We start from the raw sequence: 15255 nt of genomic DNA on the forward strand, positions 1-15255 counted from the left end.
ATTTTAATTTCAATGCAGATGCAATCCCCAACAAAATCATTCTAGAATTCAATTCAATACACTGCATATTGTAGAAAAACAAAATATCACAATGTCAGGTTTTTTCCAATATTGTGCAGCCAAAGGTCAAACTCATCACATTACCCATCGCGAGCTGTAATCTCGGGGCGAATTTCATCTGAATTGACACTCTATGACGCTCACAAAGAAATACATCACACACTCATGTTGGGCCTTTCAAGGACACGAAAATGCCATTGGAAATAATCGCCCTCGGAATTAAGATCAAACGGACGTGGTAAATTTGGCTGTCAGAACTTGGCAGCATGTCACGATGGGCCATTTGAGCGTTTGCTATTAGGCCTTTATGTGGCCTTTACTCCCTCAATTAGCCTCAAATGAAACGTTAGCGTAGTGTTAGATGAGGATTTTGATGTCTTGCATGGAATATGATATGCAGTTTATCCAGAGAGCCACTAATCTGCTCCACTAAGCCAAAGTTTGAGCGAATCAGCGCTGATTAAACACTGCAGAGAAACCAACACGCCACTGGCAGAGAAATAAACCAGCATAATGCTCATGAGCCATAAATAAACACTCGTAGTAATTCACACTTGCGTGCTAGAGCTTCGTTCGAGGGTCGTTCGGATACCGCAGAAACTGACGCTCTGAGTTTGACCTCGGGTGGTATTTAAAATGACTTAAATTTGAGTACGGCAAGTCTCCGGAGCTGCTGAGTCTTAAATCCCCTTCATCCCATGAACTTATGTTAGCATATACTTCATAATAGCTGCCCTGCAGGAGTTCATGGCGACACCAGAGATGCGCTAGGCTTATGTATAGTGAAGGTAATTTAACGGCTCAATGAGGAGAGGTCTCACAGAAAAGAGTCTTCAGAGGAATTTAATTAAAGCAGTAATAACATTTGAAACGCACAAATCAGACACACACACACGTGCGCCTGATCTCGCATGCATTGCATTGCTGACAGATGCAGAAATCAATGCTTCACTTGTCATATACCGCTTTCTTTGTGTTTAATCTCTTGAAGAGGCATTTTAACACCATAACACTGATTGACAGGATATATATTTTAAATAAAAAAAATGCATTCATGTTACCGTAAAGCAAAAAAAGTTTACAGCATTGCTTCGTTCGTATTACTGTAATGCATTGATGAAAATCACCTTTTGAGACAATAATTCTTTAAAATTCAGTAGTACAAATACTGTTGTTTGATACTGTGCCTGAACAGGATGATTTTTATTACTGTATTACAATAGTAAGAATAAAGCAACAAAACACTTTAAATTGGCATTTTATGAATTTCTTTGAACTTTGAACGGCAGTGTGTTTTTGACATTAAAAATTGTGTTTTGGCAACTACAAATCAGAAGTCCTTATTGTTGAGAACAACTATCTAAAAGGCTACACATACACACACACACAAACACACACAAATATATATATGTGCGACTTGTGACTGGTTTTGTGATCCAGGGTCACACATGCAAGTGCTATGTGTACTTTTTTTTTTTTTTTTTTTACTTTTTTTTTTTATAAAGATAATAGATTTAGAATAGAAGAAAAAGTGTTAGTATTAATGGATGAGGATAAGTGTTGCCGCAAAAAAAAGATGCGTCCTCAGCCGTTTCTTGATAATGGCCACGGGCTCAGCAGCTCTGACTGAGTTGGACAGATCATTCCTCCAGCTGGGAACAGTCCAGGTAAAGGTCAGAGAAAGAGATTTTGTGGCTCTTTGAGATGATGGCACCACAAGACGACGTTCGCTTACAGAGCACAAGTTTCTGGATGGCACGTAAGGCTGAATTAATGAGTTTAGGTAAAAGGGAGCAGAGCCAGGGGTTGTTCTGTAGGCAAAAGTCCGTGACTTGAATTTGATGCGAGCGGCAACTGGCAACCAGTGCAGTTTTGTGAGGATAGGAGTGACGTGTGTCTCTTCAGCTCGATAAAGACCACTCTCGCTTCAGTATTCTGGATCAGTTGCAGAGGTTTGACAGAGCAAACTGGAAGACCAGCCAGGAGAGCATTACAATAGTCCAGTCTGGATAGAACAAGCGCTTGGACAAGGAGTTAAAGTAATGTAGCAACACTAACTGTAACCATGGATGTCTGGCAGGAATAGTGCAATGCTTTCATTGGTTACAATGGTAATTTAATGTATTTTTTATTTTTAAATAAGTTTCTTTTTAGTAAACTCTGTGTACACAAACACTGTTCTCAATGCTGGAGTTCATGTGTAGAGCCCCTGGTGACACTTCCAGCAAAGTTTCATGTTGTGTCGAGCCTTCTTAGTGTTTTAAAAATAGCGATTTTGATGCTATCATAGTCGTGCCCCAAGCACTCCCATTCAAAAGGCAATTTGACCGAAAACGAAAATACGGTCAATCTTAAAAGTGACGTTTCCATCCTAATTATGCTTTTAAACGAAAGTTTGCCTCGGGTAGATTCACAAAAAGACCCTAGGTTGCATTTTGGCGTGAGTTTCCCTTTAAGTTGATCAAGCGACGAGAATACTTTTTGTGTGCAAAAAACCCCCCACAAAAAAAACAACTTTATTCAACTCTTCATTTTCTTCTGTGTGGGCCTCTGAGTGAGCTCACGTAGTGTAACAGCGCAGCGCTTCTGTAGTCACTTGGACTATTTTAATGATGTCTTTACTAACTTTCTGGGCCGGCAAGTTTCAATAACATAGAAGCCTATGGAGGAGTGAGACAGCTCTCAGATTTCATCAGAAATATCTTAATTTGTGTTGAAGATGAATGAAAGTCTTACAGAGTTGGAACAACATGAGGGCGAGTAATTACTGACAGAATTTTCATTTTTGGGTGAACAAACCGTGTGGGTTTTGGTAAAATAGTGTCGGGACTCACCCGTACTCTCTGCACCTCCATGAACACGGCTCTCTGAAAGGCTTTCTCCCACAGCACCAGGTCTGAGCCCAGCTCAACGCTGTAGCAGAAGCTCTGGCCGTGTCCCACGAGCACACTGAAGCAGAAGGGTTCACTGTCCCGCAGATCCCCGTCCTGCTGGAGACCCATATAAAACTTGGTCTGGATCCAGCAGTCTTCGGCTATCCATAGCTATAAAAAAAAACACAGATCTGAAGTAAAGTCGAATGTGAAGCAGATAAATCAGGGGTTTTTTTGCCCGCTGTGATGGATTTTTTAATGAATAAAATAGTAAACTGTATATCAAACTAATCATAACTCTAACATCTAACCTTACTTTCTCTTTTTAGGCCTAACACTTTGAAACACAATGCACTAAAACGTTCTGTTCTTTGTTTTTTTAACGTTGTTTGGTTTTGTGTGTGTGTGTCTGTGTGTGTGTGTGTGTCTGTGTGTGTGTGTGTGTGTGTAAAAATAACAAATATGGGAAATGAAACTAGACAGATGTCTAAACTTGAAACGTAGCAAGAGGGCTTGCCTATGAAGAACCAATCAGATTGTGGGGAAATTAAGTAATGTTTCATGTCATTTTGCCATACCCCTTATTCTATAAAAACTTTTATTCGTGTTTGCTGGTGGGATTCTCTAGCCTGGAAATCCAGACCTAAATCTGAAAGAATAATGGTCTGGCATCAACTAATGAAAATCGGCCAGCTCGAGGGGCGGCACCAAACATGCATTTGAAAATCTCACTGCATGCAATTGGATAACACTACGACCAATCACAACGAGCCCCATACGCTTAGCTATCAGCGGAGCTAACTGGTAGATTAGACTCTTGCCGTATCGTCGGCAAAACAGCAAAAACAGCCTTCTTGCAAAGGAACGATTCGAGCGGCGTCTTCTGTTCCTCTTTTAGATAAAAAGCCAAGTCTAACTCGATCATTGTAGTGGCCAAAGCCGTTTCAAACAACTGGTGTTCATCCACAGCCATCTTGCAATGTTTACTAATGACTTGGACGTCACAGCGCTGTCGTCATCTCACCTCGGGCCCGCCTATATCAGATAACCCGATGTGATTGGTGCAGCTCGGATACAAGGGCATATTTAATGAGCATCATTACAAATTCAAATCTGAGCAAATTCAACTTGTGCTCTCGCGAGAACTCTGGATTTCCAGGGAAGGGATTCTCAATGGAATTTGTCTGAGATCCTCCTTGTTTCTTCTTGGGAGATTCTCTGAGAACTGCTCTGAGATCCCCCGGCCGTGATTAAAGCATTTAAAGGACATTTGCTGGAGTCTGTCTGTCATTAATGCTGCGCAGCAAGTTAGTTAGTTAGGGGAACAAGTAAGGAACTCGAGGCCAGTTGTCGACTGTAGACGCAAGAGCTAGAGAGTATAAAGATTATTGGGTGTCGATTGTAGATGCGCCAGATTAAGTATCGATTGGAGACGCTTGAGTGTCCTGTGTAAAAACATCCAGGGTAAATTTATTTATTAAGTGTCGACTGTAGACGCAGGTGATTAGGTTCCAGGTACGTAGTTAGGTTTAGGGAAAAATCTACCACAGCACACACAAAAAATCGTGGTTAAATGAAAAATATAAACATATCCACTTCTATTCAAAGTTTTGAATTGGTATGAAGACTCTTAAGCTCACAAAGGCTGCATTTATTTGATCATAAATACAGTAAAAACAGTGAAATATTATTACAATTTAAAGCAGCTGTTCTCTATGTGAATATACAGTAAAGTGTAATTTATTCGGCATCATTACTCCAGTCTTCAGTGTCACATGATCCTTCATAAATCATTCTAATATGATGATTTGATGCTCAAGAAACATTTATGATTGTTATCAATGATGAAAACAGTTGTGCTGCTTCAGATTCATGAGCAAATGTGATGCATTTTATTTTCAGGATTTTTTTTCGATGAATAGAAAGTTCAAAAGAACAGCATTTATTTGAAACAGAATCTTTTGTTACATTATACATGTCTTTACAGTCACTTTTGATCAATTTAATGCACCTTTGCTAAACGTAAGTGTTTATTTCTTTGAATATGATTTAGGAAAGTACATTTTGAAATTACATCCATGTTCACTTTAACTGACAAACACAAGACATTCAGAGCAACTGGCATCTGTTGATAAAGCCATGCGTGAGTTTTTGTACCTTATGGACCTTAAAGAGAACCTCACAGAGGTGAAAACTAGCCTCTGCTTGAGCCCAGTCCGACACCAGGACCTGATAGAGACACACAGAAACACATTTACACAACAACACATCCACAGTTAGCCGGCGATTAGTCCTTTCCTTCAATAACCTGGGGTTAAAGCACAATGAGGAGGTCTCTGGGTCAAGCCAACTTACACTCTTTCAGTTCAAGACTGTTAACCAACAGCTAACACAAGCCACAGTCCCACACTCAACGACTCAAAGATGCGGCTGGTGTCGCTCATTTGCACACGAGATACTGATTCACCAGATCGCTAGGTTCACTGGTCATCTTAGCAGTTACTTATCTTGTTTTTAGCCGTCAGAATTAATTTCAACGCTGGCATTTCCATTAAAATCCATGTGCATTAAAAAGTTTGAAGTAATTACCTCTTCATGACCTAGAGAGACATAACGCTTATGTAACAGTCTGTTCTCTCTGCGCACCACACACGTAAATCTGAAACATAATGAGATGCTAATGAATTTGCTGAACGTCTCTCTTGGCTTTAAGGCATGTTAAATGCTATGTTTCCTTGCAGTTCTCCCTTTATTAAATTCAGTAATGCACATTTAATGAAATGGCAAAGAAATATCAGTGCAGTGTTATTTTGGTCACAAAATTGATCCAAACCACTTACAATAACGTTAATGCACCAATCACGGAGTCACGTAGAGGACGCTGAAGCTGAATATCTCATTGCATTAGGAAGTGCAGACAGTAAAATAGCACACAAAACACTGCCAACACAAAGTACAGGGTAGTATTTCATAACTGATGAAACCCGTGTCTTCAGGCTTAATGGCAAAAATGAAACATTTGTCACAAATAACGTATGTGTGTGAGGCCACCGCGGTAATGGCTTTTCCTCGCCACAGTCCATTAGAAAGTAATAGATTGATTATATATAATTAGAATGGATGTCCCGAGTCTGAGACCACCAAAGGACAGGTAATGTTGTCATATTTTGGACGATAAGACACTGGGTATGTTCAGAATATGATTCTGCCGTTCTACATGGACTGTTTTTGCAGTGTGTAGTTTCCAGCCTGATCAAGTTCACATGTTATGTATTAGGTAAGATGATTTTCAATGACTTTTCCAGAAGGATAAAAAAAAACAACAACACATTTATAGAGTTTGGCCAGTGAGTTTTCCATTCATATTTCAGGTACCTATGATATTATATTAATCTTTGTATATATATGTATATATATATATATATATATATATATATATGGATAACTGAATAACTGAATTTCATTTATTATCTAGGTATAATAATAATAATATTAATAAAAAAATTAGGAACCATGAAACAGCAATATTACTGAATATATATATATATATGAAGAGTTCAGATGCAAAAGCCTCTAAGTGCCATCTGAAATTTTCTTCTAGAATGATCATTTTTATCAAGCTTGTATATTTAAGTTCAGTAATTTCACTTAAAAGACAACTAATAGGTCATTTTCATTGCTATTTAAGTGAAATTACTGAACTTAAATATACAAGCTTGATAAAAATGATCATTCTAGAAGAAAATTTCAGATGGCACTTAGAGGTTTTGCATCTGAACTCTTCATATATATATATATATATGATTATAACACACAAATACATGCATACTATGGATATGTAGACACAGGAGAGGAAGATTTAATTTATTATTAAAATATTTAATTTATTATTATTTTACTTATTATTAAGCTGAGATATTATATTATATTATAAATATTATATATAATATTATATTATATATATTATTATTATATTATACGTATATGTATGTATTTGTGTGTTATAATACTATATTATTAGTTTAATAATAGCCGACACAGCAACCTTACAGTAGCTTCACTAATGGCTTGGTTTTGTGGTAGAACTGTTTGTCCAAACAATGGTGCGAGTGTCCAGAAAGCCCGGACTGTCTCACGTCCACGAGCGTCTCTGCAGGACTGAATACTGGCAGTGTTTGACACTTACCGGAGGACTCCTGAAGATGAGAAGAGAAGATCCTCTCAGCGCCAGAAACCTGCAGCTGTGTGTGGACTCGGAGTCGCTGGCCTGGACCTGCTCACACACCCAACCCATGTGGACAATCTGCAGGAGAAAACCAATCCCACTCAACACACGGATCCCAGCGTCTGTGTGTGTGTGTGTGTGTGTGTTCAGCACACATCGGCAGGGGTTCCTCTGCCAGTATTGGATTTCTCCTGAGTAAATATGACTGAATTACTCTCCGCTGCTTATGAATTACTAATCAAAATGCAACAAAGAGCCAGAGGTCGTTACACGATCGCAGTGAGATGTGTTATTGTCGTGAATATGACATATTCTGAGGCTGTAAAAGAACTCGTACAATAAGGATAATTACTTTCTATCCTAGGATTTAGTACAAATGACCTACCTGATCATCAGGAGAACCGTATTTATTCGCCGTCTTCATCTGAAACAAATGAAAACATTTCTAAATCAATGATCGTATTTTTTTCACTCTGTATATTTATTATTATTTAATATGCATCATCAATTACAACTATGATGAAATTACCAGCTTTTTATTCTTTAGTGAATTACTTTGAAATTATAAAAATATATACATAAATACTACTAATATTATTATTCTATGTTTATATATCATATGTGAATAGCCTGACACAGCAATATTACTCAGCAATATTACTTAGCTCAACTATAATATAATATAATATAATATAATATAATATAATATAATATAATATAATATAATATAATATAATATAATATAATATAATATAATATAATATAATATAATATAATATAATATAATATAATATAATAGTAGGTGAGCTGTAGTGGTTCCTAAGTTTTTTAATATTATTTTTAATATTATTTTTTAACTGATATAATATGATATTCAGTTCTATATTATCATGGATTATATTTTCATTATTTAATATCACTAATTACAACTATAATGAAATGACTGGCTATTGATCATTTAATAATTAACTTTGAAATTCTAAATTTTAAATTATATATTTAAAATTTTAAATTATATATTTTAGAAATTTTACATTTTGAAATTATATATATATATATATATATATATATATATATATATATATATATATATATATATATATATACAGACTGACATAACCTTGTGGTAACACTTATATATTCAGTACAAAAGTATATATAATGCAGTAAAAAATATTCATAAATCATTATAATGCATGTTCTTATGACTAAATCTTATGAACATGCATTACACTGGTAAACCATGAATAGGCAAGTATTATTATTAATTGACATTCTTAAAGCAAGCATGGGCCTATAATGCATTAAAACATGTATTCTAACACCTACATAATGAGAATGTATTGTAAGTTCAAACATGAAGTGCACAGACAGCGCTCAGCTTTGGAGGCTGCTCTCTCTCTAAATAAGTCAGCTGTGATTGACGGTCTATTGGCTAACCGTGAATCAGCCGAAGTCGACTTATCAGCCAATAATCCGCTCGCGGGTCAGAATGTGTCAAACAACTCTCATCTCCCATCATCCTCGCTGCTCAAGCATGTGTCACTCGCTCTATTTATAGGTTATAGGTCACCACAATAACAGTTCCGCTTCCCTCTCACACACACAATCAGCTGTTAATTGAACGTTTAGCAATCAGTCTCTGTCTCCATCATTAGGTGACGTAAAACAGGCAGCTGTGTGACAGAAGCCCACTGGATCATCAGCGCACTAATTAACACAACGCACAGGAAATGAGGTCGTTAGGCAAGAGGTTGGTTCTGGGAGCAGCATTATGACTTATGAATTATGACTTATGAATTTCGTCCAAGAAAGCATGAATCTGGAGAAACTCAATAGACCTTTATGAGGCTTTTTTTGCATTATTAGTAAAAGTTTTTGGAGTGTCGTGAAATCTCACAAAAAATATCTACAAATATCCGTCTAAATAACTAACTAAATATTTATAATAATATAATATAATATAATATAATATAATATAATATAATATAATATAATATAATATAATATAATATAATATAATATAATATAATACTGAATATCATATATTATATCAGTTTAATAATACAACTACAACACTTATTATATTATCAGTATTATATTATATGTATTATATGCATAATGACATTAGCTTAAATAATGGCTTAATTGTCCAAACAATAACAAAATGAAAGTAAATAAATAATTAACTAAATGAATAGTATGGATAAAGAAAATGATGCCTTAAAAAAAAAAACATTAAATACTTTCTGTATTGTTTTATTATTTTGAAGGCAATGAAGCAAATTTAATCCTTTCCTAATGAATAATACTGTAATGCTAAATAAATTAATAAATAAAATCATGCTAATAATAAACATACTACTACTAATAATAGTAATTGTGTTTTTTTTATTGTAAAGTACATCTGTGAAGTGTATAATTTTAAGCATACATTGATATTTACTAATAACAAAATGATTGCTTCAAGACAGGATTGTTTCCACTCAGTTTGACTTGAGATGACTCAAAAACAAGGCAAAAAAACAGAGAGAAATAAATAATAAATAGAAATAATAAAAAAAATTGCTCTTTAATAAGTTTAATAAAGCTAAACTGTGTACAGAAAACTTGCACCAAAAATAGGCTTGACTACATCAGATACTTATTTTCAAAATATAATTTCTAAATGTTCTCTTTTGATCTTGAGGTGAAACACAACCCAGGCATGATTTTGTAAGATTCACCAATAAAGAGTAATATATGTATAGATATGGTGGACTGTATATCATCTTAAGACGGGAAGAAAAAATATCTTTTGCATTCTCTTGCAAATGTTTTGCGTAAGATGCAGAAAGTCTGAACACAGCAAAGTTCCAGTAACATATTCATATTTCAACCCGAGAACTGTCATAAAGGTCTTCTGCTTCACGTTTCTGGCATAAAGTCCAGTGCATGTGCAGCAGAATGTCAACGCATGAAGAATGAGCATTAGGCTTGATAGACTTCTCATCAGTGCTCATCTCTGTTGTCCTCTACAGTCGTGGTGTATCCAGCTCACACACACCTCACACGTCTCATAGTTTCACTAACACCATCGCCTCAGCTCATAACGCATGTTACTTACGCTCTCCTGCGTCAGATCGTTGATGTTGGTTGATATTGCTTGAAGCCAGTCTGTGCTTTCTCCCGCCGTGCAAAATTGAAGAACGTGCGTGCAAACTCCATCTAAGGCAATGACTTCAAAACTGTTCGATCTGGAAGAAAAGGAGGAGGATAAAAAAGAATATGATATATTAAATTTGCTGATAAAATTACAACTCTGGCATACCGTACTATGACAGAAATCAAAGCGTTTTTTTTACAGCATGCAGATTTATCAGTGTGCATGAAATGGATTTTACCATTATTATTGTTTATTATTAGTGTATTTATTTATGTAAATTATTATTAATAATAATACATTATTATTAAATAATTAATATAATGAATATATAAAATAATAAAACTATAAAGTAAATAAAAAATAAATAAATAGTGTTGCTACTACAACTACTAAAAATAATATAATAACAATGATAATACATTAAAAAAATAATTAATAAAAAATAAGTACTACAACTACTACTACTACTAATAATAATAATAAATGATTACTAAATTAATAACATAATATAACGAATATATAAAATAAAACTAATAAAATTAAATAAAATATATTCTGTAATATATAATAAATTAAAAAGAATAAAGTAATAAACATTTACTAATAACAACAACAACGACAATACTAATAAATTATTATTAAATTGTTAATTAATATATTTAAACAAATATATAAAATAATAAAATAATCATTAAGTAAATAATAAATAAATAATAAATTAAATACAAATAATAAATTAATAAAAAATAAAAGCATTATTACTACTAATACTACTACTACTAATAATAATGCATTAAAAAATAATACATTAAAAAAAAAAATACTACTACTACTACTAACAATAATAATAGTTAATCATCGATTCTGCCACAAGCATACTTCTGTTTGAACCATTTATTGTATATAATTTCACAAGCTTTCACAAACTAGAGCACATATCATCAGTCAACGAGGACTCTATTCTGAACAGAGCCATTGTTACTGTAAAATAAACCGTAGTTCTTGATGCAAGAACGAAACATTTCCCGATCAAATCTTCAAGGCCACAGATGTTTATTATAATATTGATGAAGAAATGAATAAGACATCAGAGATATACTGCACACTGCAAGTACAGACACTAAATCGACAAGTATTATCAGAATTTGTAGAGGATTGGATCATGCATTTCAGTCACAGATGATTTACAATTCCATGTGAGCTCTAATAAGTAAAAAATAATAACTAAATAAACTAAATATTCATGCCATGAGACCAGACTGTCTACAAATCCCACAGCAATATCAATAGATTATAAATAAAACTTTATTTGCTGTAGTGATGCAATGACTTTACCAATCAGTGATTGGCTCTTTTATTTAGAAGGCGGGGCTTATTCTGCACATTGCACATTTCTAACATTCATAGTAATACAAATGCACAGTCTTTGTATATCTAAAGACTCGGCTCAAACACAGCCGTCAGTTCAGATTATGTGATCTGGTTATTTCCGTTTGTTTTAAATGTCAAAAGCTATCAATACAAATTGCGAGGAATGAAATGCATTTGTTAAAAGACGTTTGTCACGCTCACTCCACCATCAATTGTATATAATGGGACGGCTTTGACATTTAATATCAGGAGTGTGTTCGGAGATGAATTACACTTTGACTTTTTAATGATAGCTGTCAGTTGAGTTCAACAGAGAGTGACTGTCGGATCAAAACATATTTTTGAGCAATCATTTCCAATGTGGCCTTTAGCATGTAGATTTTACGCATTGCTTATGAAGGAAAAATGCAAAGGCAACACAAATCCTGAAGATAAACATTTCTAATGCATTAAATCATGATGTCAAGTGAGAGCAAGACTTAAGCTCTATTACTAAACAGAAGCATTGCTCTTAAAAGACTGAACGCATCTTTAGCAGCTTCGAACTTTTTCCAATAAAGCAATTCAATAAATGGTGTGATTTCAATTAATGCCAACCATGTGTGAGATCATTCATCGCTTGGCCTTTTTCAGACAGAAATTGCCTGGAGAATGTGATGTTCTGCTTGAACTACCAGCAGACTGTAGCCGAGTGCTTTGAAACCAAGAAGCCGCCCGTGTGAGTGACAGAACACAATAAAAATCTATTAGTCTGCGGAGCGGCATCGGCATACGAGGAGAGACGGTTATAACGAAGACGAGAAGAATAGCGTAAGGAAAGGGACGAGATGTTGCACAGACGCTTCGGGCGTTCATCGTCTCACAGGAGACTGTCGCAAAAACAGTGTTGTGAAATCTGAAAGCATCTTTCTTACATTCAGAAAGAGGGATGCTCTGTGGGAATTGTACTGGGATGTGAAATCCCAGGTGAAACTAACAATTTTTTTGATGCTCCACTTTAGACATTCTACTATCTGTGCAACTCAACTAGCATTCATTAGAGTATTAGTATCATACGTAGCTGCCAACTTTTTTTGGGGGGGGGGGGGGGCTTCAAAGTCTCGACACGATCCAGCTGAGGAATAAGAGTCTTATAGACAAACCATCAGTCATTTTATAAAAAAAAAATATTTCAAAGAAGTTTATATACTTTTTAACCACAATTGCTAGTCTTGCACGTCCACGTCTTCCACTTCAAAATCGTCCGACACCGTTATACCTTTTTTTTTTTTTTTGTAAATGGTGTTTGACATAGCCTGCGTCCCAATGTGCATACTATCCACCCTAAATAGTATGTGACATTAGTAATTGTCAAAACTATTTAGGACAGATAGGGTGGATAGTATGCACATTGGGACGCAGGGTTAGTCTTTGCACGTTGGCTTTGTAAACACTGGTTCTGTTCTTCCTCCTATGTCACGCTTGACCTTTCAATATGATTACATAATGTGTGGCGCATCACAGCTAGTGCAAGACGAGCATTTGTGGTTAAAAAGTATATAAATGTTTATTTTGTTATAAAATGACTGATGGTTTGTCTAGATAAGACTCTTATTCCTCGGCTGGATCGTGTCGAGACTTTGAAGCTGCACTGAAACTCACATTTGGACCTTCAAACTTTTGGACCCCATTGAAGTCCATTATATGGAGAAAAATCCTGGAATGTTTTCCTCAAACACCTTCATTTCTTTTCCATTGAAGAAAGAAAGACATGAAAATCTTGGATGACGTGGGGGAGAGTAAATGATCAGGAAATTTTAATTCTGAAGTGAACTAATCCTTTAATATCGAACACTTTATTTTGATGCTCCTCAATAGACATTATACTGACTATAGGTAACTACGTCAACTTATTCTAATAACCCGAACCTAACAGTCTACTAATACTCTAATGGGAGTAAGTTGATGTGTAGTTGAAAAGTTATAAAGTATCACCAAAACGTACAGTATTAAAATAATAAAACTTCCTATCCTTCAGCTGAACCATCATAATGCACCTTTAGATGCTGCAAATGTTTAAAAATGCATGCACTCGCTCAAAAATCCTTTAAATCAATCGAGGAGTCATTCTCTGTGAAAAGTTCTACTTCATAGTAAAGTTGACGTACAGAAAAACAAATCAATAACAGCAAAACATACTGTTTTTAACCCTGGAAAGCCTGAAATGAGAGTCAGAAAAATCTATTTTTTTTAAATGGAACAGTTTATTGACTTTAGACAGAATTAAAATAAATTGCATATGTTTTTTGTTGAGCATCATATTTGATACATCAGGCTTTTATGGCTCATTTAGTATGATATAGTAAGAATATGAAGGGAGACTCAAACTGAGCAAAAATATGTATTTTGGTGCAGATGCTGATATTTATATGACAAAAAAGAAAGATGAAATTATGATGCTTGTAATGTAAATCAGTGAGATCTTAATAACGGTATAACAGACCAGTGACATAAAATGCATTTAAATATCAGTCATCCCTCTTTATCTGCTATAGGGCTGCACGATATTGAAGAAAAATGCGATATGCGATAACTCATTAAATAATGCGATATTCGATATGCGATACGATAATGCTTAAAGTGTGTAAAATAAACTTAAATTATCTTTAAAATATATTAAAATTATATAACCTACATAAGCGTTTCACATTCTTTTTCATTCTTTTCTTTTTCACATCCCTACAGCTTCTGACAGTGAACATCAGTGTTTTACTGTGGTATAAGAAGTGTTATTTTAACATCAGTGTAAACCACAGGGTTCAGGGGTTCAGGTTATCCTACATTAGGGTTATTTAACAACAGAAACTGAATAATCAAATGTAAAAATAAAAAACTGCTTAGTTTTCACTGTATGAATTAAATATATAATGATTCTTATTAAAGCTACAAGAGTTATTCAGCCGAGAGCAGTGAGTGATTTTCTCGTTGTCTTTTGTTCATGACAACAGTTATTTCAAGCTGATTTATACATTTGCGATATTTCGATTATTTCGATATATTGTGCAGCCCTAATCTGCTAATAATATGTCGACATGAATCAGGCGACTGAAGGCATGTGGCGGATTGTGTTCAACAAGTTTTGATCATCTTGATCAATTTCAGGCCTGAGAATTTTGTGCATCAAACATCATACAGCAGGCTTTATAGGGTTAAAATCAAAGTTGTCGGAAATAAAACTCCCGAAGCAAATGCACAGATTATGCATTCTGCCTAATTAAAGGATGAGAAACGAATCTCTCTGCTTTCCACCTGCTGCAATCACAACCTTTGAGAGTTTTAAACTGGTTATTTATAGACGTCTTTTCTCTATGTGATCCGCTATCATTCCGCTTTCAATGGCAGCTGAGCCGAGTAAAGTCAGAGCCACTTCTTCTTCTCGTCGACCTGCGCTCCTCTCGCTGGTCCTGCATCGCTGACCTTTCCAGACACGGCATGCCGCTGCATAGATATTGGATTTAACATCCTCTCACCTAAATGAAAAATGCTTGCAAAACCAACATTGGGAGCGGGCGCGTGTCAAACCGTACAGTTCGTGCAGCGGC

At 35.0% G+C, this 15255-nt stretch overlaps 1 protein-coding gene across 1 annotated transcript in view; it reads right to left on the minus strand.

Annotated features, from left to right (window-relative positions):
- sntg2 (syntrophin, gamma 2) overlaps positions 1 to 15255 on the minus strand; it is a 76937-nt gene that overhangs the window by 16423 nt on the left and 45259 nt on the right. The window contains exons 10-14 of the mRNA XM_084096918.1: positions 10265 to 10394; positions 7544 to 7582; positions 7120 to 7236; positions 5091 to 5162; positions 2895 to 3104 (exon numbers count right to left, since the gene is read on the minus strand). Of these exons, the coding sequence (XP_083953044.1) occupies positions 2895 to 3104; positions 5091 to 5162; positions 7120 to 7236; positions 7544 to 7582; positions 10265 to 10394 (568 nt within the window). The remainder of the gene's footprint in view (positions 1 to 2894; positions 3105 to 5090; positions 5163 to 7119; positions 7237 to 7543; positions 7583 to 10264; positions 10395 to 15255) is intronic.

The sequence above is a fragment of the Abramis brama genome (assembly GCF_963993115.1).
Source record: "Abramis brama genome assembly, chromosome: 21".
Lineage (NCBI taxonomy): Eukaryota > Metazoa > Chordata > Actinopteri > Cypriniformes > Leuciscidae > Abramis > Abramis brama.